Source organism: Hesperophylax consimilis, chromosome 9, assembly GCF_061612785.1.
Source record: "Hesperophylax consimilis isolate HC1 chromosome 9, BYU_Hcon_1.0, whole genome shotgun sequence".
Taxonomy (NCBI): Eukaryota; Metazoa; Arthropoda; class Insecta; order Trichoptera; family Limnephilidae; genus Hesperophylax; species Hesperophylax consimilis.
This window is the reverse complement of record NC_142844.1, coordinates 640397-656677: the sequence shown is the minus strand read 5'-3', so window position 1 is coordinate 656677 and position 16281 is coordinate 640397. Positions and strand designations below refer to the sequence as shown.

The window sequence follows — 16281 nt, the reverse complement described above, 5'->3', positions numbered from 1 at the left end:
TGAAAAAGAATTGAAGTCCCGAGACGCAAGAAGGTTGATATAAGTAGGTAATAATGCCGTCATACATAATTGTAATAGTTCAGAGGTAGGTAATTTGGCATCAAGCATGTTGTTGTGCTTCTGCATTCTCAACGTAAATTCGAAAGCAGACATACCGGCAGGTTGTTTCATAGAGAAAAGTTGTGACTTTAATTCTATTTGTTTAATATTTGTTTCGAATTGTTTTATAAGTAATGTAGATAATTCAATCCAAGTTAATTCGGGAGTATAGATGGACCTAAACCATAATAAGGCCAAACCCTCTAAAATATCAGGAAAACATCTTATTAAGTCAACATGACTGACGTTCCTAGTTCTACATTTTTCTTCTATTTGAATTATAAAGTCCCTTACGCAACTATTTCCATCAAATTTAATCTTCCAATCATTAATAGTACTTAAGGATGAAGAAGAGGAAGGATGTGATTCGTTATATATTACTTTAGTATATTTTATGTAATTTGTCCCAAATTCGTTGTCATTGTCTGGGTTAACATTCCCCTCGTGATGCTCTAAAACTCTTGAAATCTTAATATTTTTGTTATGCCTTCTGGCCTGAGTTCGCATTTCCTCTAATGTACTGTCCGGTGTAATATTTCTGGATAAAAGGTCCGAAGACAATTCCTCCTTCGTTTTACCATTGATGTTATCTATTAAGGTCGACATCTTGAAAAGTTTAATTATAAAACCGCAAGTATTGAATACAAAATGATTATAAATTAGCTAATGACGATAGCTATGAATATATTGTACTCCCGCGAGGCAAATATATAATTAAATGCACTTATAAGCACTGTATAGTATTGGTTGCATAACATAATTATCGAAACTTTCAAAGTGTATTATTATTTTGACATTTGTTGTCAAAATCGCGATGTTTGTTTACGCTTGACATTCCTAGCTGTCAAGTTGACACATAGTATTGTGTTGCCCGTAAAATAAAATAATATTGCCCGTAAAATAAAAATAAATTATAATAATGCGTACAAATCGTTATTTATGTTGGTTGCACTGATGGCACTTTAATAAGTTCGCACTGTTGACTGACATTTATGTACCTAATAACATTTATAGGTTATGTTTTATGTGAGACACGTCGAAACAAAACAAATACACATGATTACTAAAATGCTTGCAACTTCGACTCAAAATCAAATAATAAGAACAAATACGAACCAACCACGTTGATGCGCCATGTTATGGATATGAATTTGACACAATGTTACGATACTTACTTGGCCCATAGATGCGTTAATAGGCTGTTATTGTGTGTGGTTTTTCTAAGTACATTATTGACTGTTAATATGAATGAATAGTGGGTGGCCAAGTTTGACTTTGTTGGTCTTTGAAGGCCAACGCGCCAGAGTCCCTTCCAGTGGTTGAACTGGAAAAGAGCTCGCCAAACCGACCTACCGACGGTAGAGCATAATTCTCCATTCAGGGCGGGGAAAAATATATCCCATCTACATGATGTTTGAAAGGAAGTTGCAAGGTTGTAGAATGAAAGTAATCTGGATAAACTTTGGACTGGCCGTAACAAATTATATTTGATAAATTTCACAGAGAAATACAAAAAAGGTGAAAACTTACCCCCATCGACCAGAACGTAGAATCTATCTACCCTGTCTAAAATAATAAGAACGTATTTAGTTATGAGGAACGAACACTGAGTGCCGCGAATGGCGGAGTAGATGAATCAGCCATGTAGCTAGAGGACGGCAGCATCAGGATGTGGCTGGCCGACGGCCCAGTGTGGTCCAGCCAGTAGGAGTAGACGGCATCAGAATGTGGCTGGCCTACGGCCCAGTGTGGTCCAGCCAAGAGGAGTAGACGGCATCAGAATGTGGCTGGCCTACGGCCCAGTGTGGTCCAGCCAAGAGGAGTAGACGGCATCAGAATGTGGCTGGCCTACGGCCCAGTGTGGTCCAGCCAAGAGGAGTAGACGGCATCAGAATGTGGCTGGCCTACGGCCCAGTGTGGTCCAGCCAAGAGGAGTAGACGGCATCAGAATGTGGCTGGCCTACGGCCCAGTGTGGTCCAGCCCTGAGTAGACGGTTAATCCGTAAGTTGCCCTTCCACGAAGGCAAGGTGGAACTTAATAATGCTCTGAATCAAAATGCACACGGCGAAAACAGATTATCGGCAGAAATAATCACCGATCGCTTGAATAAACTCGGATTACCACCATGGCCACGCATGGTAAAAACGTTTTCATTATTCACGCCACCCGGGCGAATTCCACTCGCGGGAAATATGACTAGACTTCTAATCTCGATGCACAAACTGAACATTTCGGTATTAATCGCAAATCCATGAAATAACTTTCGATTAGAGCCTCAGACCTCCAGAAATAATAATTGACCCCCCGACCGGACAGCCTGTCTCTCCTGTGACCGGCCGGGAAGTGCCACCATCTTGAATTTCTTCTCACTTCCTGTTAAAGTTCTAAGTTGCCAGAGCATAAACAATAGACAAGATAAATCACAGATTTGACAGGTTCTTACTTAGAGTGAAAATCGTATGTTATTTTCATAACAATCTGCTATCATTAAACATAATAAATAGTTATTGGAATATAAAAGAGAAAGAAATTAAATTGATTATTTAGCCAACAAAACATTGTCTTTGATATTTTTAACTGAACAATTCGAACATTTTTTACATTGGCTCCTCACATGAGGCCCTGAGAAAAATAATTCCCCTCAGGAAGATTCCCGTAGGAATCTGGGGATCAGTATGTCCAGGAGTGACGAACGTATGAATCCATCCCTCCCACTGCGGTGCAAGGCGATGTTATGAGAGAGTCCTGCTGGAGGGGTCAGAAGTGTGAACCCGGGCACCCCTGATAAGTTACCAAACTTATCGGACCACTTGGGGTGACATATGGCAGAGGTGTTGGTTATTTAATAAATGGTTCCCGGGGCGGCGGTACCCATACAAGCCTGCAAAATTGACTTGCGGGATATTGTCTGACACTTAGAAACCTAGAATAGAAAATAGTAAATTTATCGAATTCCTCAGTGCATTTGTTTAAAACAGTCTTCAAGTTAATTACTTATTAATTTAGTTCCCTCGAACTTCCATGAGGATGGAAGATTAGAACTCTACCTCGGCTAATAAACACATCTCAAATTACCTTTCATAAAAAGTTTAATCCTATTTTCCAGTCATAAAAATCCAGCTTTTAAAAAAATCTGCATGAAACTACCCTGTTCTGAATATTGTTGACCAATAGAAAAGCAAATGGCAAACATGACGAAGGGGTTTGCGCAATAACATGCAAACTTAATAAGTTATTTGGTCTATACCAAAGCCTCTTTTAGTGAGAAGTCGCACTTTACTTGATTTTTTTTCTCTAGTTATCGTAGTTACTATTCCAAAAAGACGTCGTACATGTTATTGCGTGATTTTTGCGAAAATATCACAATCGTTTCTACATTCAATCCGCACGACAGAGCGTGGAGCGACACGTAACCGTTAACCGCGAGTCCTCATCGATTCATCATCGCTTTGTGTAATTAAGCGTCGTTTTTCATCGATTCCAACACACAAAAGGATGACACGTTGTTACATTACCATGTTTCTTTGTGTTGCCTTCACGTTTCCCGCGAAATTTGCACAAAGATAAATTAGATAATGACAATGGTGGGACCGCACAATTTTCAAGGGCGGGTTTCGCCATCGCGTAATAATGGCGCCGTAATGGGGTTTTTTAATCTTTCACACTAATTTGGAGGTCGGCACCTGCGTGTCAATTCAAAACTTTCCCAATGACGTGATATTGGAATGATTTTATTACAGGGATCAAAGGAAAGCGCGACAATTTTCTGGAAAGGTCCATTAAACCGATCCATAAAAACGAGTCATTTTAGTCAAAGTGTGTTTCCCATTATGTAAACCAACAGTCAACAATGTTTATATTTATCTAGTACGTACATCCATAATTACTCCGTATGAATCTTTGTCTGTTCAAGAGTATTTTGGCTTTAGGCTTTAGAGATTAGCGATCAAATTAGTTAATTTTGTAATTTTTTGCAATACTCACTCAGCAGAAGCCAACAGTTCTTTTCTGTCACTTCTACTTACTACCACACTTCTACCTACTCTCCCAAACAAGGCTGCTCTCCGATGACATTTTGATTCCAATGGTCATCTGTTAGTCGTGCTACCTACCCAACTTAGGTCAGAAGAACCACCAAGTCTTACAAAGATGGGATAGCTCTATCCGTGGCAAACAGTGTGGTGGCAATTTTTATCAAAACGTTCAGGATCATTGCATAGTGCTCTTTAAATATTAATAATGTTTAAGGTAAAATATATAACGTATGCACATGAAGTAAGTCTCGTATGTAATATATATTTATCTATTCATGTAAGTATACCATGTTATCGAGGGCTAAAAGTCAAAAAGGTAGATACTAGATATTCTAGAATTTATATTCTATAAAAATTTTCTCGGGTATTTTCAAACAAAAATCAAAAAATGTTATATTTTGGTAAACGTCTTAAATCAATTCGCCACGGGTGAAATAATTCACCTGCCCATTTCTTTCCTAGCAAAAGAAACAGTTTTTCATGCAATAATTAAGTTTATTGAAAACCAAGCCTCGAATTGCTTGACCATAATCAGCTGTAAGGTAAATTGGGGTTACCGCAAGAGAAGGTATTATTTATTGTCATGAAAATAAATGGTTTTAGACCAAAGTGTGACCTATAATAATATAATGAGAAACTTGCGTGCATTTTTATTTTACTTAGAAAAAATCATGTGAGTACATTTTTCTACTGGGAAACTGGAAAGGCCATATAAAAGGTTAATTACTTTATTTAATAAAAAGTTGAACAAAGCCGTGTTTTACTATTTAAAAAAAAACTTTTGTCGGTTTTCGAAATTTTATGGGATTTTAAAACTAGCAGAAAAATTTAATTATTCTAGATTTCGTAGGTTTTTGTAAGGATATTGTTTTATAGAAATAGTAAAATAATAATTGATTAATGTTTACTATATTAAGTCGAATGAAAGTTGATTAAAATGATTTAAAAAATATATAAATCGGTTTACTTACTTGTTTTTATAGTTCACTGACCACAATACGTGCTTTTTTAATTTAGATTTTCGTTAACAGTCAACAAAGACGTCTTTTCTGGTTTAAAAGAACCGTTTCATTTTCGCAGACATAAAAAAATTTTTTTAAAATTTTTTTGCTAAATATGTAATATAAACTACTAAAAGCATTAATTACTCGCCTGAAATATCCACACAAATTGAAAATAAATCGAATGGGAATTGAACCCGCGTCTTCTGATGTCCGGTCAGGTGCTCTGGACCACTGAGCTACGTCGGCTGATTCCCAAATAATTTAATATGTTCAAGTCTTCAATCGAAAATTACTGCTTATTATATTTTTTCACCTGTAAACAACCAAATTTATTTTTGTAAGAAAGGTTAGTGCTGAATTTCCCTCTAGATGGCGTCGAGATATATTATATCTACATTTGTTGGTGAAATATTTTGTCCAGTCAAATATTATTTTTTTTTTAAATCGTTCAATAATTTGGAAATCTATAGGTTGGAAATATATTTTGGATCAACGTTATAATAATTAAAAACTAATAGGTAATCTTTACAGTGAATTATTTATGAGGTATTATGCCATGTTGCCCTACCTCCTTCTTTAGCCAACGTTTCATGTCCATCATCAGGGCAGATGTGTGACACTGTAATGCTGTTCAAAACGTTTTAGCCAACGTTTCGAAAAGGAGGAAGCGCAACACGGCATAATACCCCAAAAATAAATCACTATAATACTTTTGGCCGTGAAAATCACAAATCAATAGGCCATCTTATATATTCATTATGTTTTTTAAATTTACTTATTTAAATACCCCAAACTAGGTAATGACCGTTTCATTTAGGTATGTTATATGTCTACCGAAATATAACATACCTTCCTTGAACACTTTAAGTTTTAAGCCCTTAAAGAATCGATTAAAATGTTTTTCTTAAGCCTTTTTTTAAAGAAAGACAAACATTTCCGGGTTAAGAATAACCTGACAATATTTGAAAATATTCTACTATCTGAATATATATCTTCTACTATCGGATGACTTAGCCAACCGAGGAATTGAACCCACTACGCCTGGGTGTGACTCAAACGCGATGACAAGTCACCCACCGACCGGTCATATAATCGGTATAAATTTGCCGAGTTAAAACAGAAATGACATATGAAATTCCCTCGAAAGAAAAAAATCGCAAAGTATGCTCAGAAGATTGTACACATCGGGTTCAGTTATTTAACACGTCACAGGGATGAAAAAATTCACAGTTTCTTTACTCTTTGCTCTTTTTTAATATTTCATGCATACTAAATATATTCCCTTACATTATTTATCATAGTAATTTTTAAATATTCGCTTAAACATTCGTATTTACATAATATCTCCCTTTCAAACCAGCAGAATGAGGCAAGGAGGGTGTGCCAAGACCGAGTTGTGAGTTATTTCTTCTTCGTTTTGAGTGCTTCCTATTGAGCCTTTCGTTTTTTAGATAAAACCGACATGTTTCCTGAGCAATACTCATCAGTCTTTACTCATAACTAAGTAATAATTAAAATGTGGGCACAAAAGAAGTTTGCTCTGTTTGAAGAAGTAATAATTATTATTATTTTGTAACTAAATTTGGAGAATATTTTTAAATATCGTGTCTCGCATGTTTTGACGTTTTCAGTTGTTGTATTCTTATCGAGCCAAAAATCCGTCTTAATTAGCATAGCCCGTGATATAACGAGAACCTACTCCGTCGCTGAGTACTTTTAATGTTAATCGTGCGACTATATATAAAACTGGATTAATAAACGTATATTATTATTTAACCCACATATTTCGGCCCAGTATAATAATATTACTTAACGTGAAATGTTTTATCGCAACACGACGGCCGAACAAATGGGTTTAGGGGAGTGCCGCAGGGATCACGGTTTGGCCTCGATAGAGAACATGGTCAGAACCGCCGTGACATTTACATTGAAATTAACAAATTTTGTGATTGGATTAAAAATAAGCCTACAAAATTCTGATATGTTAACCGGTCTTGAAAATGTGGTGGATACTTAGATTTTATATTTTCTGACTGACAGCAGTGTGAGTTTAAGAAACATGGGGTAGAACAAATTTTACATGTAAACTGTCAACTAGCAAATCAATTAACTAGGTCAGCTACCACTTTTCAATTCCTCAATGGTTGTAGTTCAACACCTAAAGCAGCCAGTACACGTTGACGTTTGGCTGCCAACTTTTCGTGATCACATCAAAGAATATTGGCACCAACCTGCGGGCTTAAGAATATGGTACACGAATGATATTTTAAAACAACCCTTCTAAAAAAACAAATTAAAATCTGCCAAGTAACGGAACTAGTTTAGCATTTTCAGCAGACGGACAAGTAGGTAAATAACTCTATCATTCCAAACGAATTTGTTCCTATTTCTTTTCACTGTTCTATAATATTATTCATTTTATACAATATGTATTCTTTCTTACTTCCTTTTAACCTTCTATGGTATTTATGACACCTATTAATCGTAAATAAACGTCAGCCGTAAATTATGAAAATATTAATAAGACGTTTCCAACTTATTTGGGCTTAGAAAGTATCGGATATTTTTATGAACAGTTTCCCTCGACATTTCGCAACAATTAATATAGTACAAGATATTGTATTTTCTCTTCAACGATAAGTTTACAGTATTAGCACGCAACTTCATAATATTAATTAGAATGTAGAATTTTACTAAAACTGTCGACCTTTGAGTAAGCGTAAGATTTACGTATGGCTATAAAAAAGTATGTTTATCTGTTAGTAGAAAAACCTAAACAAATCATGTTTATTACTAAAATAAAATATATATCATTGAAGAAGAAGATAATACTAATGAATATAAACGAAGTATGAAACAGAACAAGACAGAGAAAAATAAAAAAGGTAACTGGAACTGGGAATCGAACACAAGATAACCCAAGATTGTTTCACCGTGACAACACCTCTAACCACTCAGCCATTGGGACATAATTATTTTAAGTGATTTTAGTCGATCTCGTATTTCAAATTCAGAATTAACTACTATATCTTCATCAACTATTTTTTCCCATATTTGGGCGGCTATCGTTTTGATATCTACCTCATCTATCATATCATCTTCATCTTCAATGATGTATTACAAGATATATTACATGTGTATAACGTTCAAAAGATAAAATAAAAGATATTCCAAAAAAATGTAAATATAGATGATTACAACAGGTACAATGTGTAATAAATTATCACAAGTTATTCATAATTTGGTGGCTATATTTTACTTGAAAAGAATATTTAAAAGGATATTAGTTGATGTTTCGTGAATTAATATCAGTAGATTAGACTAATGATTTCTGTATATTATAGAATACGAAACATATTTACAAATAGGTTTTACGAATTAGCATAGCATTAGATTAGTTCGGTAGGTTCATAGCAAATGAACCAATCCAACCTTGTCTTGCGGGTATTGAGAAATTAACACACATTTCTTAGCGATTTTTTTGGGAGGTAATTTTTAAGATTTTTCAATAACAACTTCAACTGATGCTTTCTTTGCTGGGGTAAGATGCTATATACTTTTCAATATGTAAATCGACGGCTTCCGTGGTCGAGGGGTAAGGCTCTAGATTAGCAATCCGAAGATCGCTGGTTCAAATCCCGGCGTGAACAAGAAAAATTTTATTTGATGAATTTGTGTTATCTTACAATTTATTTATTTAATAAATAATATACAGTAAAGTTGTGGCACGTTTCAGAGTACTCTCAGTATCGCCCTGGTTACAGTTGATGATAAATGTTTCACGATACAACTAGAAACATACAAACCTCCCGACGTACACTCCTCTTTCATCGCACTAGAGAAGTATTTTGATTTGTATGCAATGTGGTGACCGGATAAATCATCAAAATAATAATTCATCACATCTTTAAAAAGTTATATAAAGTCGTGGAAAGTGATAAAACAAGTTAGGTTAGGTTAGGTTAGGTTAGGTTTAAATTTTATTTTTTTCGTCGTTTCTAATGACTTTATATCACTTTTTAAAAGTGTGTTGAATTGTCACTGTATTGAGTTATCATGGAACCTTTAAATTCATATCCCTGCGATAAAATTGTGTTCGAACGTAAATCAGTCATTTGTAATTGAAATTTAAGCCTATCAAAATACTTTTTTTTAATAATTAACATTTTTATATTTACATAGTAAAGCATGGTTAAAATTATTTTTTAAATAATTATCATTAACTCACAAATATTTGCCAAAATTGTCTCTTAATTTGTGAAAATTCCATTTCTTTAATGACCCGTATTTTATAAATTTAAATAAAATAAATAATGTAGCACTTGTTTTTATATTTTCACGGCCAAAAGCATTTTTGATGTTTGTTTTTGGGGTGTTATGCCGTGTTGCGCTAACTCCTTCTTTAGCCGACGTTTCGGACAGCGTTGAAGTGTCCATCATCAGGGCAAATCTTCGGACCCACAATATTTAAGGAGAACGTACATAACATACAATACTTAAATTTGGATTTGAGGTCAATATACCCAATAATAATGAATAATTTTTTTTTAAATAAAATATGCAGCAAATATCTAGTACTGATGTAGAAGTGCTACATTTTTTATGTTTGTTTTTGGGGTGTTATGCCGTGTTGCGCTAACTCCTTCTTTAGCCGGCGTTTCGGACAGCGTTGCAGTGTCCATCATCAGGGCAGATCTTCGGATCTACCGGAAGTATTGTATGTTATGTACGTTCTCCTTAAATATTGTGGGTACACACACCTAAACTGTTACTTTAAAAATATGGCTTTGCTGTAACTTTAAACTTAACAACCTGCCTTCACAGCCTAATCTGTATGGTCATATTTTATAAATCTTCATTGTTATAAATATTGCCTTTGTGGTGTAGGTAGGTACTAACGCCAATTATCAATTAATATTTATCATTCATTTTACTCTATTTTTCTACAGTAATTGTTTATAAAATTACAAACTTTAAATCATCCCCGGGGAGTAATCTTGGTTATACGATGTTTACTTTTTGGTTATTTTTTAGGAAGACAAGCTTTCACAGAATACAAATAACCTGACATTTTTTAATTCTTTCTGTTTACAAGAATTCTATTTATAATATGTTTTTAATTTTCTCTTATTTAATAAATCTTAATAAAAAATTCCTCCCAAATCACAAGACTTGTTAGTAGGCACTTAAATACCAACCTACTTAATTATAAACCAAATATTTTTTGTAACATTTTTATTTCAAGTAAGGAATTACACAATTTGCCCAAAGATACGTCATTATATCAAATGACACTAATACTTTTTTTTATTTCATGGAAGGAATTACACAATTTTCCCAAAGATACTTCATTGTATCAAATGACATTAATCCTTTTTTTTATTTCAAGGAAGGAATTACGCAATTTGCCCAAAGATTCTTCATTATGTCAAATGACACATTATCCTTTTTTATTTCATGGAAGGAATTACACAACTTTCCCAAAGATACTTCATTGTATCAAATGACACTAATCCTTTTTTTAATTCAAGGAAGGAATTACACAATTTGCCCAAAGATTCTTCATTATGTCAAATGACACTAATCCTTTTTTATTTCAAGGAAGGAATTACACAATTTTCCCAAAGATACGTCATTATATCAAATGACACTAATTAATCCCTTTTTAAACTTTCTTCCGGCAGGGAGGTAACATAATATTGAAAAAGTTCAAATATACACGGAGGTTTTTCATTGTTAAAAATAACCATTATTGGAACAATTAAAACGCTCACCATCTTGAAACGAAAACGGAACGTAAAAACAAAATTAATTATAGTTAAAACAGGGCTTCGTTATGATCGCGCTCAATATTTAGCTCTATGGAATTACTCGCGGGCCTTACCGCAACGTATCCTTACAGATTATTTTAGAGAAAATGTCGGATTGTTGACCAATACGATGACGCTAGCAAAGGGAAAATCAAAACTCACCCAATCGTAGTTGCCTTGTCGGAGTAGCCTCGGATCTGCGGTGGGTGGTGGCCTCGAGATGTCCCCGTAAGGGGGCGCAGGCCTGAAGGTGCTCTCCACCGAAGGGGGCGGCTGGTGGCGCTCCTGGGAGTACCTGCAACCCGTGAAGGAATAAAACACACAGAACTTCGCCCCCGTCTAACAAATAAGGTATTCTCATGGGGCACATGGGTTCGCTGCTATGATGCGCCAACGAAGTGGCCGGAACGAATCCGAGAAGCTCTCGTCCTTATATAAAAGCGCAATGGCATATCATAATATAACCTACACTTAAATAAACCAATAACGTGCCCAGAAAGCACATTTATTTATCTGAAAATAACTTCTTCCATTTTACCAAGAAGTTGGTACAATATTTTAAAGAAGCAATAATTTTAGGATCTTTAGTACCTATTACCAGGTATGCCAAGTGTAAATGAAACAAACCCCGCCGGCAAAATTATTTTAGTTATCGTCTGAAATTATTCGGAATTGTTCTTTAGATTGCATAGAAATGTTTAGACAGGCGCTACTGGATGAGCAGAACAATTGGCAATGCCCAAGTGAATCACGTTGTAGGGGAGTGGAAACACAAAAGCTTATTTTTTAAATACGACATATTTTACAGAACTACCAGTATTTACTAAAATAAATAAATACTAAAATAATGGTAGTTCTGTAAACACTAAACAGTAGACCTCGCGTCCAAAAAGTACCCATGTAACATTTTTTTATTTCAAATTAGCAATTATACAAACAATTTTTCCAAATAAACATCACTTTCTCATTTAATTCCTTTTCAAACTTTATTCAGACAAGAAGGTACGAATCGCGCAAAAAATTACAGACAGGCGAAATGCAAAACAGTCGTTTTAAAACACAATTTGAAACTTATAAAATGTTTTTGAGAAAAAAACGTCTTCAATATAAATTGTTTGACTCGTGTTGGATACATTAATAAATCGCTATTGGTACAATAAACATTTTTAGATATAGTAAAATAAAAGAAGAATTACTTGTGTTCCGTCGGGGGCTCTGCGTCCCCCCTGCCCGCCATAACCCAGGCCAGGTCGGGGCGCCGTCCCCCGCTGTCAGAGCCCGCGCCCGCCCCCGCCCCCGCCCCGGGGCCCACGGGAGGACGGCACAGGCGGGCCAGCACCTGAAGTAAATAACAAACATCATATTGTATTAGTAAGGAAGTATAGAGATCATCTATGCAATGATAATATAGTGATACATTTTCTATAAAAGTGTTTACTCTACAAAGGAATGGCGCCAATTCATGGATTCCAGCGGAATTGTAGGAAACCAAGTCTGAACTCAATTAGAAATAGAAATAAAGATAAAACTAAATAAACGATAAAGTTAAAACTTTATCTTTGTCATATAGAGACTTAGCAAATTATTATAAGCAATAGTCGCCTGAAATATCCATACAAATTGAAAATGTCGACTTATTCCCAACACGCCAAATAATTCAATATGTACTAGTACTTCAATCAACAATTACTGCTTACCTTTTCACCTGTAAACAACCAACTTTATTTTGTAGGAAAGGCTTTGTTAGTGCTAAATTTCTCACTAGATGGCGTCGAGACATATTATATCTACATTTGTTGGTGAAATATTTTTACTTGTCAAATATTATATTTTTTAATGACAAACTAATGTTTTTAATACAAGATTTTATGCGTAGGACAAAGGATAACAAATTATTATAAGCAAAAAGTCGCCTATTGCTTATAATAATTTGTTATCCTTTGTGCTATGCATAAAACCTTGTATCATAAGCATCAATTTATCATTAAAAAAATATAGACTTAGGTTTAATATCCGAGTATACAGGCAATATCAGAGACGGAGTCTAACTATACACTGTATCAATATATTAAATTATATGATATAGATGTTATAATATAAGACTTAGGTTAAAAATTGGACACACATGAAATGAATTAGATTTGTTATTTTTTGTTTTTGTCTTTAATTCGTAGAACTCGATTTAATTTTTTTTTTTAAATTTATTTAAAATCAAGTTTAATAATATAATTATTAAGTTCGGCGAGTATTTTTTGGTTTTTGTTGTTGTTACAGCTGTTTCGGCTTTCAAGACCATTTTTGAACTGTCGCAGTTTGAAAATAGTTTGACAGTTTGAAAAAGGCCTAGAAAGCCGAAACATCTGTAACAATAACAAAAACAAAATATTTGCAGAACTTAATAATTATATTATTAAATTTGATTTTAATTGTATTTTATTAAAAAAAAAAGATTTGTTGTAAAAGCTAGAATATGTGATAGGCTGTATACGGAGGAAAATTACCGATATTGAACATTGCGAATTTAATAAGAATCTCTTCAAATTATAAATATCGCCAGTTTAAAGGGGATTGCAGGCCCTTAACGAACGAATTGATAGGTTTATTGATCTATTATAACAATGTCGGAATACGTGTTCATAAAAATTCTAATATTTACGCATTTTGTTACTGTACAGGCACATTAACACGTTTTCCGATTTAATAGGAATTTACTAAAAGTTTGTCAGGAAACGGCATGGAAACCCATTTCAACCGGATTGCCAATAATTTGAAGAGATTTTTTAATATATTAGCAATACTCTATTTTCTTGAGACTCAGACCACAACATGAAAACTGCATAGAAGCAATTTATTTTTTGATTTGCGATCAAAATTTACAAAACATTATAAGAGGTCAGTGAAATTATACAAAGTTACTGAAACAATAAACAACATTCAAACAAACATGCAATATTCAAAGTAGGAATGAAATGCACATAAAATCTTAAAAAAATTATTATGATAAAATTTGAAGGTCTTTCGTTCTGTGCAGTTCAGTCACGATTTATTTTGTCCCTTCAAATTTAAAACCGGTTTCTAAATAAACATTTAATTCACTTTTAAGTACTTTAAAATTTATTTAATTAATTTTCAAAAAATCAGTTTACCCATTAATTAAAAAGTGAGTTAATTAGTTGATGAGGTCATTAGCCTTAACTAACAACTTTTGTTTCTCGGTGCTGGAACGGAATCAATTAATAGCGTATTATTAAGTCTATGGATCGCGTGTACGATTTCTTTCAGTTCTAAGAGCTTAGTTAGTTCACTCCCACTTATTAATTCGCCAGTTATTTTGCATGACGAATGACATTATCCAAATTATCCAACCTTGGAGGCCGCGCTGAAAGTAGCGGCTTTTGTTTACCGACTGTCGGAATCATATACTGACCGTGCTTGCAAATATCGTTATCTGACCATAGATGACGGATTTCATCAATATCGTATTGATATAAGGTTTTGTCCGTGCTAGACCTCCAGAGCTCACCGTTCGAGAATTAAAATAGAAGTGCATACAACTAGATATCTTACAGGCATATATATATTTAAGTAGGTATTTAAAAAACTATGACCTTCCAACTAGGTGCGAGTATCCTATTATCGGGTTAAATATCTACTAGTACTAATCGTGTAGTGTTCCCCGTATAAAGTTTATATAGTATCACTTAAATCAGCGAACCAAGGGTTATTCATGAAACATATTCCGCCAGCAAATTTGCGTACGTCATTCAATTCCTGATACCTAGTACGATTCAATTTTCTGAATTCTGAGAAACAAAGAATAAGTGTGGATAGCTGGTAAAGCGATTGTTATAACTTGGTTAGTCACGCAGGTGTTGGAGGAGAAATTGAACACATCAAAAGAAGGCATTGAAATACTCTTAAACTGGAATTAATTATACCTCATCATTTTTTTAAATTTCTCTCAGAAATGTCGTCTGTTTAGTATTGAAACAGTTTTGGATAATACCCACTATCATTTTCCCATCCATAAACTATCATATCTACTATCTATTTCTTTCCTTAAAACAGCCTTACCCACATTGGAAAGTATAAGATGATTTATGTTGCACTGTAAACTGTCGCAAGTCAGTCGAATTCGTATCGTATAACAAGAAGGCGCAATCGTTTGTGCTAAATATCAAAATCACATCTCGTTTATCTCGCTGTGGAGGAAATTTCACCCGAACAGTGCAAATTCATCGAGAGCCCTATTGCCCGGATTCATGGGAATTCCAGGTAGGCTGTTTCCTTCATTCCACTTTTCTCGTGATTTATTCAAAACCAATTGAATGAGCTCTTTACTGTCGTATTTTATTATAGATTTGATTTACGCTTCATTTTACGTGTAATATAACACGTTACATCGTCTATGTGGAGGTTTTTATTGAGGAGAGGAAGGAGTGAACAACCGAGTCTTGAAGAGACCCATGTTTCCAGATTTAACTACGTATCCAAAATATTTCTTTTCTTGGTTGAAAAAATGTTCGAAAATTTCTGCATATACTTTGTTAGGATGCGAGATCGGAACGGTCATATACAATGATTGTAGCTGCATTGTACATAACCTACAAAATGAAATCGCCGTTTCAAGTGTAAGCTCTAGCCCGTAAAATTTTGCCGTATCGATGGTACAATAGAATCACGGATTTCAGACAGCCCATTTCTTGATGTATAGTCTAAAAAATCTAGATTATACTACAAAACATATCCCTTGATAGAGTATTTGTTAAAATCTGACAGACCAACATGATAATATTTTTCATGACGGTATTTTTCCAAAAACAGTTAGGTGTAAATTAAAGTTTAGAAAAAACGTAATCAAAGTTTTGGAAGCGAAGGTTAATTGAGTATTGGGATAAAATAAAAATAAAATTACTTTACAATTTTTGGGTGTGTTAAGATCACCAAACTAGGCACATGCCCGTGATCTGGTGATCGAATATAATACTTTTGGGAAAGAAAAATTAAAAACCAAAGTAAAGTTCTTTCAATGAGAATTATCAATAACAAAAACCCCAAAATGAGCACTTTGCACAAAATGGACTGTTTTTTTAGATAAATCTGTAATAAGAATAATTTATTGACTGTCACGAGCACATAGTAATTTTCTTTAATGACTGTTACGAGCACATAGTAATTTTGCTGTGTAATTTTCATTAATGACTATTACGAGCGCATAGTAATTTTGCTGTGTAATTTTCTTTATTGACTATTACGAGCATATAGTAATTTTGCTGCGTAATTTTCTTTAATGACTATTACGAGCGCATAGTAATTTTGCTGTGTAATTTTCT

General features: G+C 34.2%; 1 protein-coding gene across 1 annotated transcript in view; it reads right to left on the bottom strand.

The window, feature by feature from the left end:
- LOC149420758 (uncharacterized) overlaps nucleotides 1–16281 on the bottom strand; it is a 130061-nt gene that overhangs the window by 72094 nt on the left and 41686 nt on the right. The window contains exons 4-5 of the mRNA XM_089635510.1: nucleotides 12145–12287; nucleotides 11111–11243 (exon numbers count right to left, since the gene is read on the bottom strand). Of these exons, the coding sequence (XP_089491636.1) occupies nucleotides 11111–11243; nucleotides 12145–12287 (276 nt within the window). The remainder of the gene's footprint in view (nucleotides 1–11110; nucleotides 11244–12144; nucleotides 12288–16281) is intronic.